Source organism: Clarias gariepinus, chromosome 24 (assembly GCF_024256425.1).
Source record: "Clarias gariepinus isolate MV-2021 ecotype Netherlands chromosome 24, CGAR_prim_01v2, whole genome shotgun sequence".
Lineage (NCBI taxonomy): Eukaryota > Metazoa > Chordata > Actinopteri > Siluriformes > Clariidae > Clarias > Clarias gariepinus.
Genome location: NC_071123.1, coordinates 18,380,001 through 18,397,436, shown reverse-complemented (window position 1 = coordinate 18,397,436; position 17,436 = coordinate 18,380,001). Strand labels below are relative to the sequence as shown.

Sequence of the window (17,436 nt, the reverse complement as noted above, 5' to 3'; positions counted from 1 at the left end):
AAAAAAAAAAAACATCCAATTGACACTTGTTTCAGATTTCTATGTCGTGTGACATTTGTTAGGAGAGATAAAAGAAGCCTGCTGCTTTGGTGAATGTTGGTTTATAACGGCAAACATAGTTCATGTCTCTTTCTAAAAGGAAGGTTGAGTCTAAAAAAACATGCTGAAGTTTCGTGTTTATTGTTGAAACGAAGAGCTTTGAGCTGTCACTACTAGAGCGCTCGTTTAAAAAAAAAAAAAAAAAAACTTCCAAATCAGGGTAACAACTAAATCCAACCTTAGTTTTTCAAGTTATGATAATTTGTTTTAAGGTTCAACATAATCACAATATTACAGAATCACAATATTAATCAAATAGGCACCATGGTATTGTGATAATTTCTCATCAGGAGGTGACAGTCAAAACAATATCATGATACCTCTGTGACAATTTAATTAAAATTTCAATTTTATAAATATTTCGATTCAATATTAGATTTCTCCTTGATTTTGTTCCAAATTTAAACTCTTTAGTTTTCTCACTTAAAAATCAAGAGCAGCATTTAAGCAATACAAACTAACTTTAAATACAAAAGTTCAACATTTAACTTCAAGTTAAATGAGGCAAAAAGTAAGCCTCATTTTTACTGAGCACGTATTTCAGTCATCCACCATTATTATTTTTTCCAAACATACACCATGGAATAAAAATGTTTAAATAGTTCAGTGTGCAGGATTATCAAAAAATTATCATGTTTTACCTCCTCAAATGCCTCAAAAGTCTCCAAACTCAACTTGACAGTGTCTGAAGTAATTCTCACTGTGTTTTGAGACTGGTGTTAGCGTGTAAGAAAAAGGTAGATGGAAGGCTTTTATAAGTCGTGGGATTTTTGAAGATCAAATCGATTATTAATCTTAATAGCAGCCAATTATATAGACAGTTCACCCAGGAGTGCTGGGTGATTCATGAGTACACTGTAAAACTTCTTAGCTAACAAAGTGTCAGTTGGTAAGTGTTCAGGGCACCAAGAAACATCAATGATTTCTATTCAGGACAGATCGCTTCGCTATAGCAAAAAGTTCAGGACTGTGGGAAAGCCGCCTTTCACCATAAGAGCAGCTGAGGCTCGAGGGTCCAAGACTGACCTCCTGTTAGTCCTGGTATTTAAACCGAGTTGCTGGAGTCGTAAATTTAACAGCGAAGCTGCCGCCGCTGCTAAACAACGGTGCCCGCTGATGGTAAGTAACGGTGGAGTCTGGGTCGAAGCGTGTAGGTGGTTTTCCCTAGAGCTCCTGCACTTTCGGTTTACATGCAAAATCCCTAGTCTGACCTAGAAAAACAAAGTTTCCATTGTTGACAAGGAAACAAACAGCCAAAGGCTCTTTATGTCAGACTCTGCTTTCATGTCACGTGTTCATGCGGGTTCAGACGATCCCAGTCTCTACAAGGGAAGCATCGAGGTGCTCGTATGAACTTCAAGACAATTCATTAACCACCTGACACCTGATCACTTATATTAAATTACAACTAAAACTCAGACGGTAAAATAGTATACATGTAGGTACAGATCACAAAACCGACAGCAGTGTGCTTTCTATAAGCGCACCACGAACGTGTACAGACATGTACGTTTTATTTATTTATCTCAGAGAATGCGTTATACTTCCTGACATACACGCATTATCATGTCTGTTGCTGTATTAGGACTGTTAAAGCAACAGTTAACGTGTGAAGATTTTGGTCCACCGGGAAAACTATCATTTCAGGATTCAGGGGTCTTATTTCAACTCGCTGTGTTTAACAACAACAGGGCTTAAAATGATATGATTATTCTAAACGTGCATGTACAGAGTCAGACACTCCTTCTACTGAAAGCTTATCCTTCGTTCAGACAACAGCTGCGTGTGTTTGTGTGCGTGTGTGCTGGGGGGTCATTCTACCCTGGAAGAAACAGTAAGACAGATCCATGTAGATATATAAGGGCCACAAGAATCACAGCTCTGAATATCGGATGCTAATCCGAAACTGACGCCCTCACAGTAACCGAGTGTCAGTATGATACTGGTGCAGCACTTATAGACAATTTACACACACATGATCATGGCCCAAACACAGGCAGATGGACGATCAGCCAGTCAGCTAAATAGGTCACGCATTTCAGTTACAGTCACGGTGCGCTCATCAGGAAAAAATTACAACCAGTCAGCCTCCATGAACACTTTGTCCAGACACACACACACACACACCACCAAACTACAGTGTGTGACACTGCACAGCGCACTCACAGTATACACACACACACAAGGAAGAAAAGCCCTTCTGTTAGTGCTCACACACACACATACACCATAACTGACTGACGGGTGGAGCTTTTTTGGAAGCAGCGACACTAGACGCTGCTGCAGGATCTAAATGATGCTGAAGTGGATCAGATGTGGATCGTTCTGCTAAATCAAAACATCCAATCACTGATCCAGCAAAAACAGGACTTAACACAGTTATACATAGCCTTCATAACCACTGACAGGTGTGAGTAGGGATGATCATAAAGAACCATGGGTAAATAGGTAAGCTCATAAAGCACAAGCACAACTCAGGGCTGTTCATAGCGAGGCATAGGCGCCTCAGGGCTGTTCATAGCGAGGCATAGGCGCCTCAGGGCTGTTCATAGCGAGGCATAGGCGCCTCAGGGCTGTTCATAGCGAGGCATAGGCGCCTCAGGGCTGTTCATAGCGAGGCATAGGCGCCTCAGGGCTGTTCACAAGCGTCTTATGGCTGTTCATAACAAACTAACAAAGTACTCAGTGCAACAAATAAAACGTGCTTGTAGCTGTTCACAGCAAAGTACAAGAACTTCATGGCTGTTTATAACAAGGCTGATCGTAGCAAAGCACAAGTGCCTAATGGCAGATCATAGCAAAGTTCAAGTGCTCATGACTGGCTACAGTGAAGCACAAGTGCCTCATAGCTGTTCATAACGAATGGATAAATGCCTCATGGCTTTTTATAAATACAAGTGCTCACGGCTGTGCATAATAAAGCACAAGTGACTCATGGCTGTTCATAGAATAGTTCGAGTGCTCATGACTAATTGCAGGGAAGCACAAGTGCCTGCCTCATGGCTGTTTATAGCAAAAAAAACAAGTACTCATGGCTGTTCATAACAAATGAATACTGCCTAACGGCTGTATATGACAGGGCACAAGGATGTACAGTACATAAGGAAGCATTAAACGTCTCGTGGCTGTTCATCACGAATCCAGGAGCTCATTTCTGTTCATCATGAATTACAGGTGCACAAGTGCCTCACGGCATCACAGACCATTATGAAACACAAACATCGCTCACGTCTGATCATAAGGAAGCACATGTAGCAATGCACAGGCCCAGTTACACCAAACCACAGGCCCTGATCAACGACAAACCTCACCTGCAGGACAGAGATACAGATCAACCACAGAGCGAACAGGTTTCCTGATGGGGGTGTCAGAACAAACACAACCTAAACCTGTGTGTGTGTGTGTGTGTGTGTGTGTGTGTGTCAGTGTCTCTCAGTCCCTGTAACTGGGATTATTACACTGTAATGTTATCATCATCATCATTAATACACAGATTTATTTACACAGATGTGACTCTAACAGCGTCTCTCACCCTCAGGGCTGCCAGGTCGATCTCATCCAGGCTCCGTGTAGGTGCGTTTTCCGACATTTTCTCCAAGTTGTGTGTGTGTGTGAGAGAGAAAAAGAGATATACCGTGAAAAAAAAATGCGTTTTAGAGAAACTTCTCAGGTCCCATTAGAGTCTGCGGCTGCTAATGTGAGGCTGCGCAATGCTAGCTGTGTCAGGGGGAAATAACGTTAAAAATATTCCTGTGAGACTACTGTAACTGACAACGACATGTGCGCGCGCGTGTGTGTGTGTGTGTGAGAAAACAAAAAAGAAAATGAATAAGGAGCGTTGTTTATAACAGGCCCGCTCCCACACACGGTTTTGTGTGTTTGTTGCGAACGCGACTAAAAGCGTTAGCACTGTGGCTAATTCCCTCAGATTGCGTCGCAGCGCGCGCGGAGCTCGAGGCGCCGCTCGTGCCGAGTCACAGCTCCGATATTACCGATACTATCGATCAGCGCGAGCTCCCGCCTGACGCTCATGATTCCACAACGTCATTATTATTATCTTTTGTCGTTTTTTCCCCTCTCCTCAGAGTCGTCCAGGAGAGAAGTGGTGCAGCAGGCTAGCTGAGCTAATATTAATAAAAATAATAAACATCAGTTCGGGCTCCGCATCACATCCGCGTACTCTCCAAAAAAGAAAAAAAAAAGAAACACAGAGCACGAGCGGTCTTCTAATCACATCACGGGCACGTTCACGTCGTCCGGCAGACTCGTTACGAGTGGATCAACGAGGAAGGAAAACACAAAAAATCACGTCGCATCGGAAAAGCAGCAGGAGTGTTTATGTGGAGTTAATCCGGGCCGCCGTGCAAAAAAAAAACTTTCACTCCTTCCGTCAGTCGATGAGGGCGAGTGCGCGCACGCATGCGCGCACACGCAGGCATACACACGCGTGCGCGCGCACCCTCGAGTCAGAGGCTGGGAGTCGATTCCAAAAGAAATGAATCGATTCTGTGAATCAAGGAAACTTCTCAAAGAAAAAAACATGTAGAATTTAACAACAAAAAAATAGTCATCGACCTAGAAGCACACGACACACACACACTTTTTGTAAACATTCATTCAATCATCTTTTATACTGCTTTATCCAGTATACTGGGGGGCCGGAGCCCATGAGGTGGGGTACAACATGGACAGGGTGCTGGTCTATCACAGGGCACACACACACACACACAGACAGAGGTTGATAACACCAATTAACTAAGGTTGTAGGAGGACACCCACCAAACACTGGGAGAACATGCACACACACACACACTGACCCTGAGATGGGAATCGAACACGGACCCTGAAGGTGCTAGGCGACAGTGCTAACCAAGTTTTTGTCAAGATTAATTAATTTATTAATTTATTCATCTGCTTATTCTGTACACAGGGTCGAGGGAGACATGGTTGGGGGGGGTAGGGGGGGGTAATCCAACCCTACTTGCACTGGAGGTGTGAGGCGACAGTGCTAACCAACTTTCTCTTAACATGTAGTTTCTAAAATACAATCGTACATAATTAGGCAAGGATTTTCAGCTCAACCTGTAGTTCAGGGGTTCCAAACCTGGTCCAGCATGGGCACAAAGCCATCTCCATGAAAGCATGGTTGGGCAAGGTTCGGGTGGAAGAGGCTGAGTGTTCTACGCAGACCTCAAACGCACTAAACAGTTTTGTGATAATCGGTAATGGGATATTTAAAAAACATATGTGGTCTGGGCAACTTGTCATTTATACTAGTAATCGACAGTACTGACAAGCACTTAATTAATATTAAGAATTAACATGTTTTTTCTCAGGGTTGGAGGGTCTCCCAGTAGGCTGTAGGTGCAGATGTGTGTTATAACCTGTGATGTTCCTGACTTGAGCCTAGTGTATACCCTGCAGCCCTAATCAGAATACAACAGTTACTTAAGACAAATCAATTAATACAGTATTAGTAATAATTCCACGCTGCTTAGTGATTTACCATTGTTATAACTGAAAATTAAGATTCTTTTAAATAATTTCCCCAAATTGACTGTGAGGAACTGATTCCTAGATTCTGCATCATAATTTTGAAGATTTGATTCTTAGAATCGACTTCACTGATCAGCAAGAGCTGAAACTTGACTCGGAGTCGACTGCTAAAATTCTGGACACGGACGGACCTTGCGCTCGTGCACGCACCATGTGACGTGCACACGAAGAGGGGAAAAAAAAAACAAAAACAAACAGGAAAAATTACAAACTTGTGCACTTTAAGTCAATAGGCTTGTTATGACAAGAAATGTCCGTTGCTTAAAAAAAAAAATCAGGAAACAATAAATTTGACATGGCTAAGATTTCACCATTTGTACTCTTGTAGACTTACTACCTGATCAGCTTGTGTATTTAACCACAAGTACAGCTAGGCTAAATTCATAAAAAAAAAAATCATATACTTCATGTATGTTGTGCATCAAGCATAAATTCCAGTAAACAAAAAGACAATAAGACACATGGTGTCTTAGTGGTTAGCATTTTAAGGGTTCGAGTGGTCTGTGTGTGTGGAGTCTCCATGTATTCCCAGTGCTCGGTGGCTAAACCGGGTTGCTCTGCAGTCCAAAAGCATGTTGTGTGGGCTGACTGGTGCATCCAAATTGCCTGTAGTGTATAACCGGGTTTCTCAAACCTTGCGAAGAGTTAGCACTCCATCCGGTTTGTCCACCAAATTTAAGCCAAAAGTTCCCTGTTATAGGCTCCAGGCTACACAGGATAAGCTCTATAGACAATGGCAAAAGTTTAAAGGTGCAGTTTGAAACATCTTAAGATTCCCATAATCATTCTATATTTTCACAATCCTTTCCAAAGATATGATTCATACCATCGTCATATAAATAATAGCTCTAGTTACTTCAATTCGTGCTTCTGTTTAAAACATTTCTGTCTCAGAAATGAGTTCTTTTACCGAGTTCACTCAGGACAAAAAGAAGGAGTAGGTTAATTGCTGGCTTGTCAATGCCTATGCTTTCTTTGTAATTGTAATTTCACCTTACAGAAAGACAAACACCTTCTTTAAAACGTCAACCCCAATCAAAAAACAAAGTTATGTGAGATTTGCACAGAGGTGGCAGCAGTACTCGAACTCGATACTCAAGTAAAAGTACAAGTACTGTACCTGCCTAAAAATGTACCAAATATGTAGAAGTAACACAAATATGTCTCATATGTCTAAAATGCACTATCACAAAGATTTCAGATTTTTTATAGACATCTAAGATATATGGAGTAGAAGTACATGTTTTTCATCAAACAAAAGTAGAAGTAAGTAGAAGTAAAAAGTACACACATATGCATAAAAAAATACATAAGTACAGTAATGAACTGCAGTGGATTTGCATTCACAACACAAAACTAGACGACACAAAGACTTTAGGAAAATTTCTAGTTTATTTTGGACATTTTGCTGGGCTCGCAGCAGCTGGTCTGTCGCTCAGTTAGATAGTAAGATTGCAAGCCACAAAAATATATATATTTAAATTTATATATCAGCACATACAAACAGAACATCAGTACTGTATTATGTATTAGTGAAGTGCAAAGTATTAGTGAGAACCCTTTATTAGAATCTGAATAGAGTTTTGCTAAAGTGTCTACCATTTAGGAAAAAGAAAAAACACTGTATACAAAAATATACCACAGTTAAAGTTCATTAAAAAAGAAAAAATGAGATAGTGATCTTTAGGTCGAGTTTACAGGTATTGCACTAACCAGCTACGTTTAAAAGTGACAGACGAAACTGATGATCAGTGATACAAAATAAACATCGTCTGGAATGTAGCAGAGGAAGTCTGCATGAACCGAAACCTCTGTTAGAGAAAGGGATGAAGAACTGGAATGTCAGAAATATTTGCATACGCGTCCGTCTTGGTGTGTTATTTTTCGGGTACAGTAGTGTGCATATTCCACCAGAGGGCTGTTCATCATGGTGCCGCTGGTTTTCCAGATGTGTGGTCGACACACAGTTTAGTATATAAGCAAACTCAGCTACATCACCCGAGTTTACTGGTTCATGCGAACGTTATCTTTTAAACCTTTAAACTTTAACCTGTCTAAACGGTTCCCAATATATATATGACGACTGACAATCAGGAGCTATCGAAAGACTTCAAGTACCGCAAGACGGTTAAAATGTGTAAAACCAAAACAACAAGGGCCGTTCAAGTCAAACCGGGATATACACTAACTCACTCGCTCACCGTCTATACTGCTTTATCCTGTATTCAGGGTCGTGGGGGGAGGGGGCTTCCTGGAGACTTATCCCAGGAGACTTAGGACACCAGGAGGGGTACACCCTGGGCTGGGTGCCAATCCATGGACACACAGGACACACATGCACTCACTCACACACCCATTCACACACTACGGGCAATTTTGATAACGCCAATTAGCCTAGCCTGCATATCATTGGACTGCGGGAGGAAACCAGAGTACCCAGAGGAAACCCACCTAGCACGGGGAGAACATGCAAACTCCACGCACACAGAGATGGGAATAGACCCTGGCTGGGAATCTAACCCGGACCCAGTGTGTTTGAGGGGTTGAGAATGCCTGATCCTTGAAAAAAAATAATAAATTGAGGGATAACTTGGCGCTAACTTGCAGGAGAGACATGGGAACTGTACACACACTTTAACACGATTGGTGCATTGAAGGCGGAGTTCCTGGGAGGCCGGCGTTTTCGATCAGAGAAAAACTTTCTACCTTGATGGTTGAAACGTTGGGATAAGTGCATTAGTATAGCAGGGGTTTATATCCTACTGTCATATCTGTGTTCCGCACAATTTAAAGTCCCGGCTTGACTTGAACGCCTCTCAGTTAGATGTTTACCTGTTAGTATTATCCGCTTTCATTGTTTACTGCGATACACTATTTGATACAAATACAGTTTAGTACAGTAGTACTTCTTCTTCAAGTGTTTAAATCGATATCTTGGTATTTATGAACGACACACCTCATCTGTAGTGTGTGTGTGTGTGTGTGTGTGTGTGTGTGAGTATCATTATCAAGAAAAAGGCTTTCTAGAGTTTCAGGAAACCCTTTTGTCATCTCTTTTCCGCGGACGGTTAGACGTTACAGTACGTTCGGAGACGATGATGACGGATGGTCCTATCTAACATGGGGAGAAAGTCCATTACGGGATTTCGATAAGAGGTTTGAACGAGCTACTGCACATGCACTTCTTTCTCTTGGCGCTCCTCTCTCTCTTTTTTTTTTTTTTCCTGTTTAGTTCCTCCGAACAATCATGAAGTTTGAAAACGACTGTATTACATAACCATAACTCCCAAAGGGGGGGAGGGATATTATTGCAGGGCTTAGACACATCTTCACTTCCCCTGCGCACCCTTTAAACAATCCCTCCATCTCTCCCTCTCTCTCTCTCCTCTCAATCACCATTTTAAAACCATTTAAAACCTATTCCCTCCTTGCTGCATCCCCCCTCTGTTACAGTATTCATCCACACTTCCTCTATCATTTCCTCTCTCTCTCTTCCTCGCAGTCAGCTCTTTTTTACCTGTCACCATAACAACCGTCGTGCAGATTCGCCGGCATCGCACTGAGAGGTGTAGCACTTCAGAGAAAGAGAGAGAGAGAGAGAGAGAGAGAGAATAGAGATATGGGAAAAGAGGTTGAGAAAGTGGTGCAGTCCGCCTACACGGCGCAGCAACACAAAATGTACGCTCTGTTCTGATCACTTCGTCCATAAACACTCATCTCTCTCTTTCTCTCTCTCTCTCTCTCACACACACACTCACACACACCGCCATTTTACACATCTACAGCAGCCCGGCTGTCTCCAGCTTCCAGCGAGCCATTTTGAACGAAATCCTCTGCGGGAGAGCGCGCACTTCCTCTCGCTCCCGCGGAGAGACATGAGTCACTACACTTCAATTCAGTTCAGCTAATCACTTTCCGCGGCGTTACCGCAGACAGGAAACGCTCTGCTTCACTACAGGCCAGTCCAGATTAGCGTCCGTTTGTTTGTTTTGAGTCGGCGTTAGGTCCACACGTCCAGAGGAACCATCCTCTCTTTGCTGCCGGCGGGAGGAAGCAGGTTCTCCTCGCACAGGAAGTGCAGCGGGAAGTGGACCAGGATTCCGCGGATGGCGCGCAGCTCCTCGCCGGCCTTCTCCGGGTCGGTCTGCGCCAGCGCGGCCGTGCCCACGTGCGTCTGCAGCTCGCGCAGGTTACGGATCGAATCGTACGGAAGGCACCGGAAAACCTGCAGGGGACAGAGGAGGAAGAGGAAGAGGAAGAGGCGGAGTTAGAGAGGAAACCGACCTGCGGACGCGGAACAGCCGTCCAGACTCGTACTCACCGTTTCGTAGATGGAAGCATTCGATCGGGCGATCTTGTTCCACACCTCGGAGAAGAAGTGATCGCTGACCGGATCGTCGATGTCTATCGAGGGGTCCGAATCGGCCCCCAGCAGAACCCTGGACGGAGAGAGAGGGAGAAATAATAAGAGACAGGAAACAGAGAGAGAGAGAGAGCAAGAACGAGAAGAGAGAGAGAAAACAGTGAGCAAAAGAGAGAAAGAGAGGAGAAGTGTGAGAGAGAAACATAAATAAAAAAGAGAAAAGAAAGAAAGAGAAACATAAATTATTATTATTATTTTAACTATTATCATCATCATCACCATCATGTATATGTTTTTTCTCCTTTCCTTATTTCTTTATTCCCGAGAGTAACTTTATCCTTGACTAAAATTTTTTTTACATGAATGAATTTATTCTTATTTTTTCTATACTGTTGTTTTTTTTTTAACTACTGTTATTTTCTTGTCACTTCTCTATCGCTAAGCTTTGGCGATACAGACATAAATATTTGTCCTGCCAATAAAACACCTTCGAATCTGGAATCTTGAAAAAAAGAGAGAGAGAGGAAAAGTGGGAGAGAAAAATAAATAAGAGAGTGAGGGAGAGACAGCAACAGTGCAAGAGAGAAAGGAAAAAGAACAGAAGAGATGAGAGAAGAAGAACAAGGGAGAGAGAGAGAGAGAGAGAGAGAGAGAGGGAGAAAAGGGAGACAAGAAAGAGAAACAGAGCAAAGGAGAAAAGCAGGGAGAAACAAACTTAAAAAGAGGAAGAGAGAGATCATGTTCCAGAGAACAGAGACACACAAGCAGCAGATAAGAGGAAAAGAGAGAGAGAGACAGAGAGAGTGAGAGAGAGTGAGAGAGAGAGTGAGAGACTAAGAAAGAGGGACAGAAAGAGACTGAGAGAGAGTGAGAGGGAGAGAGACAGACAGAATGTGTGTGTGTGTGTGTGTGTGTGTGTGTGTGTGTGTGTGAGAGAGAGAGAGAGAGAGAGAATATAACTTTGGAAAACACGCTCCGTGTCTCTCATCCTGTCCTCACTCATCTCTATCCGGATGTTGTTGAAGTGATGACGCTCTACACCCTGTAAACTTCCAGAGCGACTGGAAACCCTGAGCTAGTGACAGGAGAGGCGCTTCAAATAAATCACCGGCTGTGTTCCCTTCAGAACAGGAGAAGAGGAAGTGCGCAGGAAGTGCGCAGGAAGTGCGCAGGAAGTGCTGGTGTAGTGGGCTGAAGTGCACGGTGATGGAGATCATGTGATTATGTGACTGAAAACTGAAGAGTTCTGCATAAAATTCAATGTGTGAAGCTCCTCTTGCTTCCGCCATACCCCTCACACACACACACACACACACACACACACACACACGGAAGGTCACCTCCCAAACCCAGCTGCGATCTCGTCATGCTCATGAAGGTGCTGCAGAAACTCAGCGTTTCCCCTGGCAACGGAGAGCTGGCAGTACGGAACACAGTGTGCCAAGTGCAAATTGCTCCACACACACACACACACACACACACACACACACACTCATGCACAGAGAAGAGGAAGTAAGAATGACGGTAACTGAGGCATGGATTCACACTCTCTCTCTTTTATGCACACACACACACACACGCACTTACACACACACACACACACACACACACAATAACGTGTTTAACGTGTTTTAATTCTGCATTTTTAGTTTGATTACATAAAAAATTCAAAAATGTTTTTAGGTTAGGACAAACCAACAGCAGAAACGTGTGTGTGTGTGTGTGTGAGTGTGTCAAGCGTTCAGAGATGGAAAATTCCACACATACTCGTCACTGTGGGTATCTCCCAGGACCTTGGCCAAATATACTTAATTTTTTTTTCTTCACACACACACACACACACACACACACACACACACACACACACACACACACACACACACACACCTAAAGCATTCCTTGCGCAGGGCGAGCGCCAGAGGCCCGGCTTCATAGTCCTCGCCGTTCATTCGGGACGGAACCCGCTCCTCGTCCTCCACCAGCACCGCCAGCTCGCTGTCCCGCGCTCCCATCATGCTCCTGTCGTTAATGTTGGCTGAACCTGACATACGACACATCAATCACAGGTTCATATCGATATGTTTCCATAGTAACCGGCCATTAAAATGGAGGAAAAGCTATTTAAAATGTGTAATCCTTTTTATTTTTTTAAACTGGACTAACATACTTTGTGTAAAAAAAAATCCCCTGAATTTCCAGGCTGGACCACAAGATGGCGACAAAGCTACCCTTAAATTTAATTACTGTAGGTGTACTGTAGGTAAAGCGTCAGGTCGCGGTGTAAGGCCTCACCGATGATGTAGCGGCGGTCGTCGGCGATCAGCGCCTTGCTGTGGACGTAGATGAGCTCGGTGACGGGCGTGTGGCCGAGCTTGGCGTTGGTGCGCAGGCCGCACACGGAGATGTACTGCGTCCATTCGTCCTGCACTGGAACGAAAGAAGGAACAGTCGTCATGGCGATCACCGTGAGCTGAACAACACTGATTGGCTGGGATTAAAGGAACATGCACTTACTGTGTTCCTTGAGCCGGGACAGGATAGAGTTTTTTCCGCGATTGATTGTCCTAAAAAAAATTAAAGTCATATGTGTGTGAGCCACCATGAACAAAAAACACCAGCAGGAAGAAAAATACAAAAAGACAATACGTGAAGATGGAGAAAACTGAAAGACAAAGACAAAAAGGACAAACGAAAGAAAACACTAAAAAGTGTGTGTGTGTGTGTGTGTACCTGTAGGTAAAGTGTAGTATGGCCTGGATGGCGTTGCCTCCTCCCTCACTGATGTCTCCCTCAAATCCAGGCAGAAGAGGAATCACCACAAACACTCTGTACTTCTGTTTCTCACTACACACACACACACACACACACACACACACACACACACACACACACACAATGTTTATTTTGACCCTAACACACTGAAATTGAAAGGGCGAAGGATAAGGCCTACATACCCACACATCCAGCACACACACACACACACACACACACACACACATACACACACACACCTGTGTGCACGCAGGATCCTCTTGACAATAGTGTCTCCTATGGTGTTTTGCACAGTGTCAGCACAGCTAATGAAGAACTGATTCTGAAAAGAACATACATAACACTGTCACAACACTCTCATAACGCTCTAATAATACACTCATAGCACTCTCACAACACTCAACACACTCGCAACATGCTCATAGCACTCAATACTTGCTCTCAGAACACACTCATAACACATTCCTAACTCTTATAACACTCAGAACACTCAAAACACACTTTTGAAACACTGAAGCACACTTAACACTCTTATGACCTTCATAACACTCTCATAACACTCAAAACATACTCTACACTCTCACAACCCTCATAACGCATTCATAACTCTTATAACACATTCATAACTCTTATAACGCATTCATAACTCTTATAACGCATTCATAACTCGTATAACGCATTCATAACTCTTATAAGACATTCATAACTCTTATAAGACATTCATAACTCTTATAAGACATTCATAACACTCTCATAACACTCAAAACATACTCTACACTCTCACAACCCTCATAACGCATTCATAACTCTTATAACGCATTCATACCTCTTATAACGCATTCATACCTCTTATAACGCATTCATAACTCTTATAACGCATTCATAACTCTTATAACGCATTCATAACTCTTATAAGACATTCATAACTCTTATAAGACATTCATAACTCTTATAAGACATTAATGACTCTCATAACACATTACTAACTCTTATAATACATTTATAACTCATACCACACTCGTAACTTTTATAAGACATTAATGACTCTCATAACAAATTCATAAGTCTCATAACGCATTCATAACTCTTATAAGACATTATTGACTCTCATAACACATTACTAACTCTTATAATACATTTATAACTTATACCACACTCATAACTTTTATAAGACATTAATGACTCTCATAACAAATTCATAAGTCTCATAACACATTCATAACTCCCATAACACTCTCATAACACATTCATAACTCTCATGACACATTCATGACTCTCATAACACATTCATGACTCTCATAACACATTCATAACACATTCATAACTCTCATAACACATTCATGACTCTCATAACACATTCATGACTCTCATAACACATTCATGACTCTCATAACACTCTCATAACACATTCATAACTCTCATAACACATTCATACCTCTCATAACACATTCATGACTCTCATAACACATTCATAACTCTCATAACACTCTCATAACACATGACTCTCATAACACATTCATAACTCTCATAACACATTCATAACTCTCATAACACCTTTATAACACATTTATAACACATTCATAACTGTCATAACACATTCATGACTCTCATAACACATTCATAACTCTTATAAGACATTAATGACTCTCATAACACATTCATAACTCTCATAACACATTCATGACTCTCATAACACATTCATGACTCTCATAACACATTCATGACTCTTATAAGACATTAATGACTCTCATAACACTCTCATAACACATTCATGACTCTCATAACACATTCATAACTCTCATAACACATTCATAACACATTCATAACTCTCATAACACATTCATAACTCTCATAACACTCTCATAACACATTCATAACTCTTATAATACATTTATAACTCTTACAACACACTCATAACTTTTATAAGACATTAATGACTCGCATAACAAATTCATAAGTCTCATAACACTCTTATAACACAATAATGACTCTCATAACACATTCATAACTCTCATAACACATTCATAACTCTCATAACACATTCATAGCTCTTATTGTTGTTATTGCACAACTAAGACCCTAAAAATTAATGGGAATAAATATTGTATGTGTACCAAATGCAAAGGTTTGCGCTCCTGGGTGGAAAAACAAAGAAAAGCGAAAGCTAAAAAACAGAATGTGGGTGTATCCAACAAGGATAGAGCAGATCACAGTACAGAGAGTTGGGAAAGAGCCAAAAGAAAAAAGACAAACACGCTGCCTGAGGGTTTGGGAACTTTGGCAATGCTTTGGCTTGTTTTTGTGGATGTGAAAGTACGTGGTGTGTGTGTGTGTGTGTGTGTGTGTGGTGTGTGTGTGCTACCTCTATGTAAATGTAGTGCTGGCTGCTCTCGATGGTGTGTATGTAAGCGTTTTGGATGGAACATTCGCTTATCTCGGCCGACCAGGGATCCACCGAGCGGAGCACCTGCCGATGACAGATACAGAGGGGGAAAAAATGAATATCAACAGTCCAAGGAACATTTTTAGTGTGTGTGTGTGTGTGTGTGTGTGTGTGTGTGTGTGTGTGGGTGCGAGTGTATACCTGTACAGATGCTTTGGCTGCTCCAGGCACGATGAAGGGAAGCTCAGTGGCAGTAGTGTGACTCTTGGGCAGCAGGTATGGGTAAAACTGGGCTTTATACTTTTTCTTAAAGTTCTGGAAAAACACCACACACACACACACACGTTTGATAATAATAAAAATAATAAATCAAGAGTAATCCCAGGCTTATTTAAGCCTGCCCTCTGACCTTGGTGAAGTTCCAGCGCTGGATGAAGTGCCGTGCCAGATCCCTGGCTGCTTTCCCATGAACCACGGCTCCGAGGTCGCGCCACGGGATACGGGGCACATGCGCCCGGTCCACGTTATCTAAAGGGTGAGAATGCAAAGCTGGTCAAGTGACGTTATATACAGTGATTGTTATCAGGTGACAACGTTTTTAAAACAAAGACGACGACGACGACACTCGGTCTCAGCACCTTGGAACGGCTGGTCCAGCTGCGTCCAGTCCTTCTTGATGAAGTTGCTGTAGTCTTTCCCCAACCAGAACAGTGTGTTACAGCTGAGGTCCACCTCGTCACGACCTTCTGGAACCACTCTACCAGTGAGAGGAACATTAACTGCATCCTCCCCTTCAGTCTGAGAGAGAGAGAGAGAGAGTCAGAGACGCCCATGAGATATAGACGGTATATATATATATATATATACATACACACACATAAAGCTGAGTCAAAAATGATCTGCACTTCTGTTGATCGTATCAGCATTTCCGTTGAAGTGGATTGAAGCACCTTGGAGGATTGCCGCCCGTACATAATCTATATTAAATATTGTATTAGAATTATAAATTATAAACAAAAAATATTAGAAAATAAGCAATATAAAATATACATGTATATGAAAAAAATATATATATATAATTTATGATTTTTTTCTTTTCATGTACAACATGTATTTTTTTTATATTGCTTATTTTATAATCAAATTCGTTTGGTGTAATTTGTATATTGTAAATCATATTTACATTCCAATATAATATCTGATAGAGATTATGTGGCGATCCGTGGCTGGGGGGCATTTTAGCGCATAACACCGGTGTGAACGTGTTACATCAACTCATTTGTAATCATATTGTGAGCAAAAATTAAAGATCTGCACCAAAGTAGAGCAGCGTGCAGTGATTGTTTTTTTTTTATTATTTATGTGGTCTGAGGGTGCACCCGATGCCTCACGGAAGAGCATATAAACAGAAGCGTTTGGATTTTTGTGAACAAAATTTAGATTTTAGTCTGAGAGTAAACATCAGATTACAGAACGGAAACATCCTCAACCACCGATCGAGAAAAAGTCAACCATTAGCTGGAAACATTCACCAACGCTAACAGTTTCCTGGGATTCTCCAGGGCCAAAAGTATTGGAACGGCATAAGGGGAAAAGGCACGGCAATCAACAGTGCTCGTTAAGGTGAGACGCTTATTGAAGTGCCGAAACATCAAACGAATGTTGATGCACACACTGTCTCACACTCTGAGGTGTTAATGTGTCCTCCGTATAGTCCTGATCTCGTGCAATCAGACTTTCACCTGTTTGGCCCCTGAAAGCAGAGCTATGTGAAAAAAGATACCCTCTCGATGAAGAAGTGAAGACAGCGGCGCATTCGTGGCTCGCAGCTCAGCGTAAAAACCTTTTTAAATGATGGAAGATGAAAGCTTATTGACGAATGGACAAAGTGTAAATGTCCTTTCTAAACGTGGATTAAAATAAATTCTACAGCCAGAGTGCGGATCATTTTCAACTCTCCTTCATGATGATGTACGTCCATAAAATGTTTTGAAATTTCTCGTCATAGTTACCTCAGGAACCGGGCGCTCGTTGTGATTGGCTGTCTGCGATTCCACCATGTCAAACAACCTGTAGTTGCTGTCGTCCCACCTCCCGAAGGCGAGGTCCAGTCCGCCTACGAAGGCCACCGATTGGTCGATGGCCACCATCTTTTCATGGTGGGCCCAAAGGAAGACGACGGAGGCCACATCGGGATGACGCATCACCTAGGCAACAGCAAGATAAACAAGAATGGGTCGTATAAATTTGGGGTTCGGCTGGT

General features: G+C 42.3%; 2 protein-coding genes across 6 annotated transcripts in view; both read right to left on the bottom strand.

Moving 5' to 3' along the window:
* The window catches only part of mink1 (misshapen-like kinase 1), a 44,512-nt gene extending 40,038 nt beyond the window's left edge, over window positions 1-4,474 (bottom strand). For all 5 annotated transcript variants that reach the window (XM_053485527.1, XM_053485528.1, XM_053485530.1 and 2 more), the window contains exon 1: window positions 3,632-4,474. In XM_053485527.1, the coding sequence (XP_053341502.1) occupies window positions 3,632-3,688 (57 nt within the window). In that variant the 5' untranslated portion in view covers window positions 3,689-4,474. The remainder of the gene's footprint in view (window positions 1-3,631) is intronic.
* Window positions 4,475-7,028: 2,554 nt separating this feature from the next.
* pld2 (phospholipase D2) overlaps window positions 7,029-17,436 on the bottom strand; it is a 38,282-nt gene continuing 27,874 nt past the window's right edge. The window contains exons 14-25 of the mRNA XM_053484888.1: window positions 17,186-17,380; window positions 15,812-15,971; window positions 15,583-15,701; window positions 15,375-15,488; window positions 15,153-15,257; window positions 13,030-13,112; window positions 12,749-12,862; window positions 12,533-12,582; window positions 12,311-12,445; window positions 11,906-12,059; window positions 9,977-10,094; window positions 7,029-9,880 (exon numbers count right to left, since the gene is read on the bottom strand). Coding sequence (XP_053340863.1) covers window positions 9,656-9,880; window positions 9,977-10,094; window positions 11,906-12,059; window positions 12,311-12,445; window positions 12,533-12,582; window positions 12,749-12,862; window positions 13,030-13,112; window positions 15,153-15,257; window positions 15,375-15,488; window positions 15,583-15,701; window positions 15,812-15,971; window positions 17,186-17,380 — 1,572 coding nt within the window. The 3' untranslated portion in view covers window positions 7,029-9,655. The remainder of the gene's footprint in view (window positions 9,881-9,976; window positions 10,095-11,905; window positions 12,060-12,310; window positions 12,446-12,532; window positions 12,583-12,748; window positions 12,863-13,029; window positions 13,113-15,152; window positions 15,258-15,374; window positions 15,489-15,582; window positions 15,702-15,811; window positions 15,972-17,185; window positions 17,381-17,436) is intronic.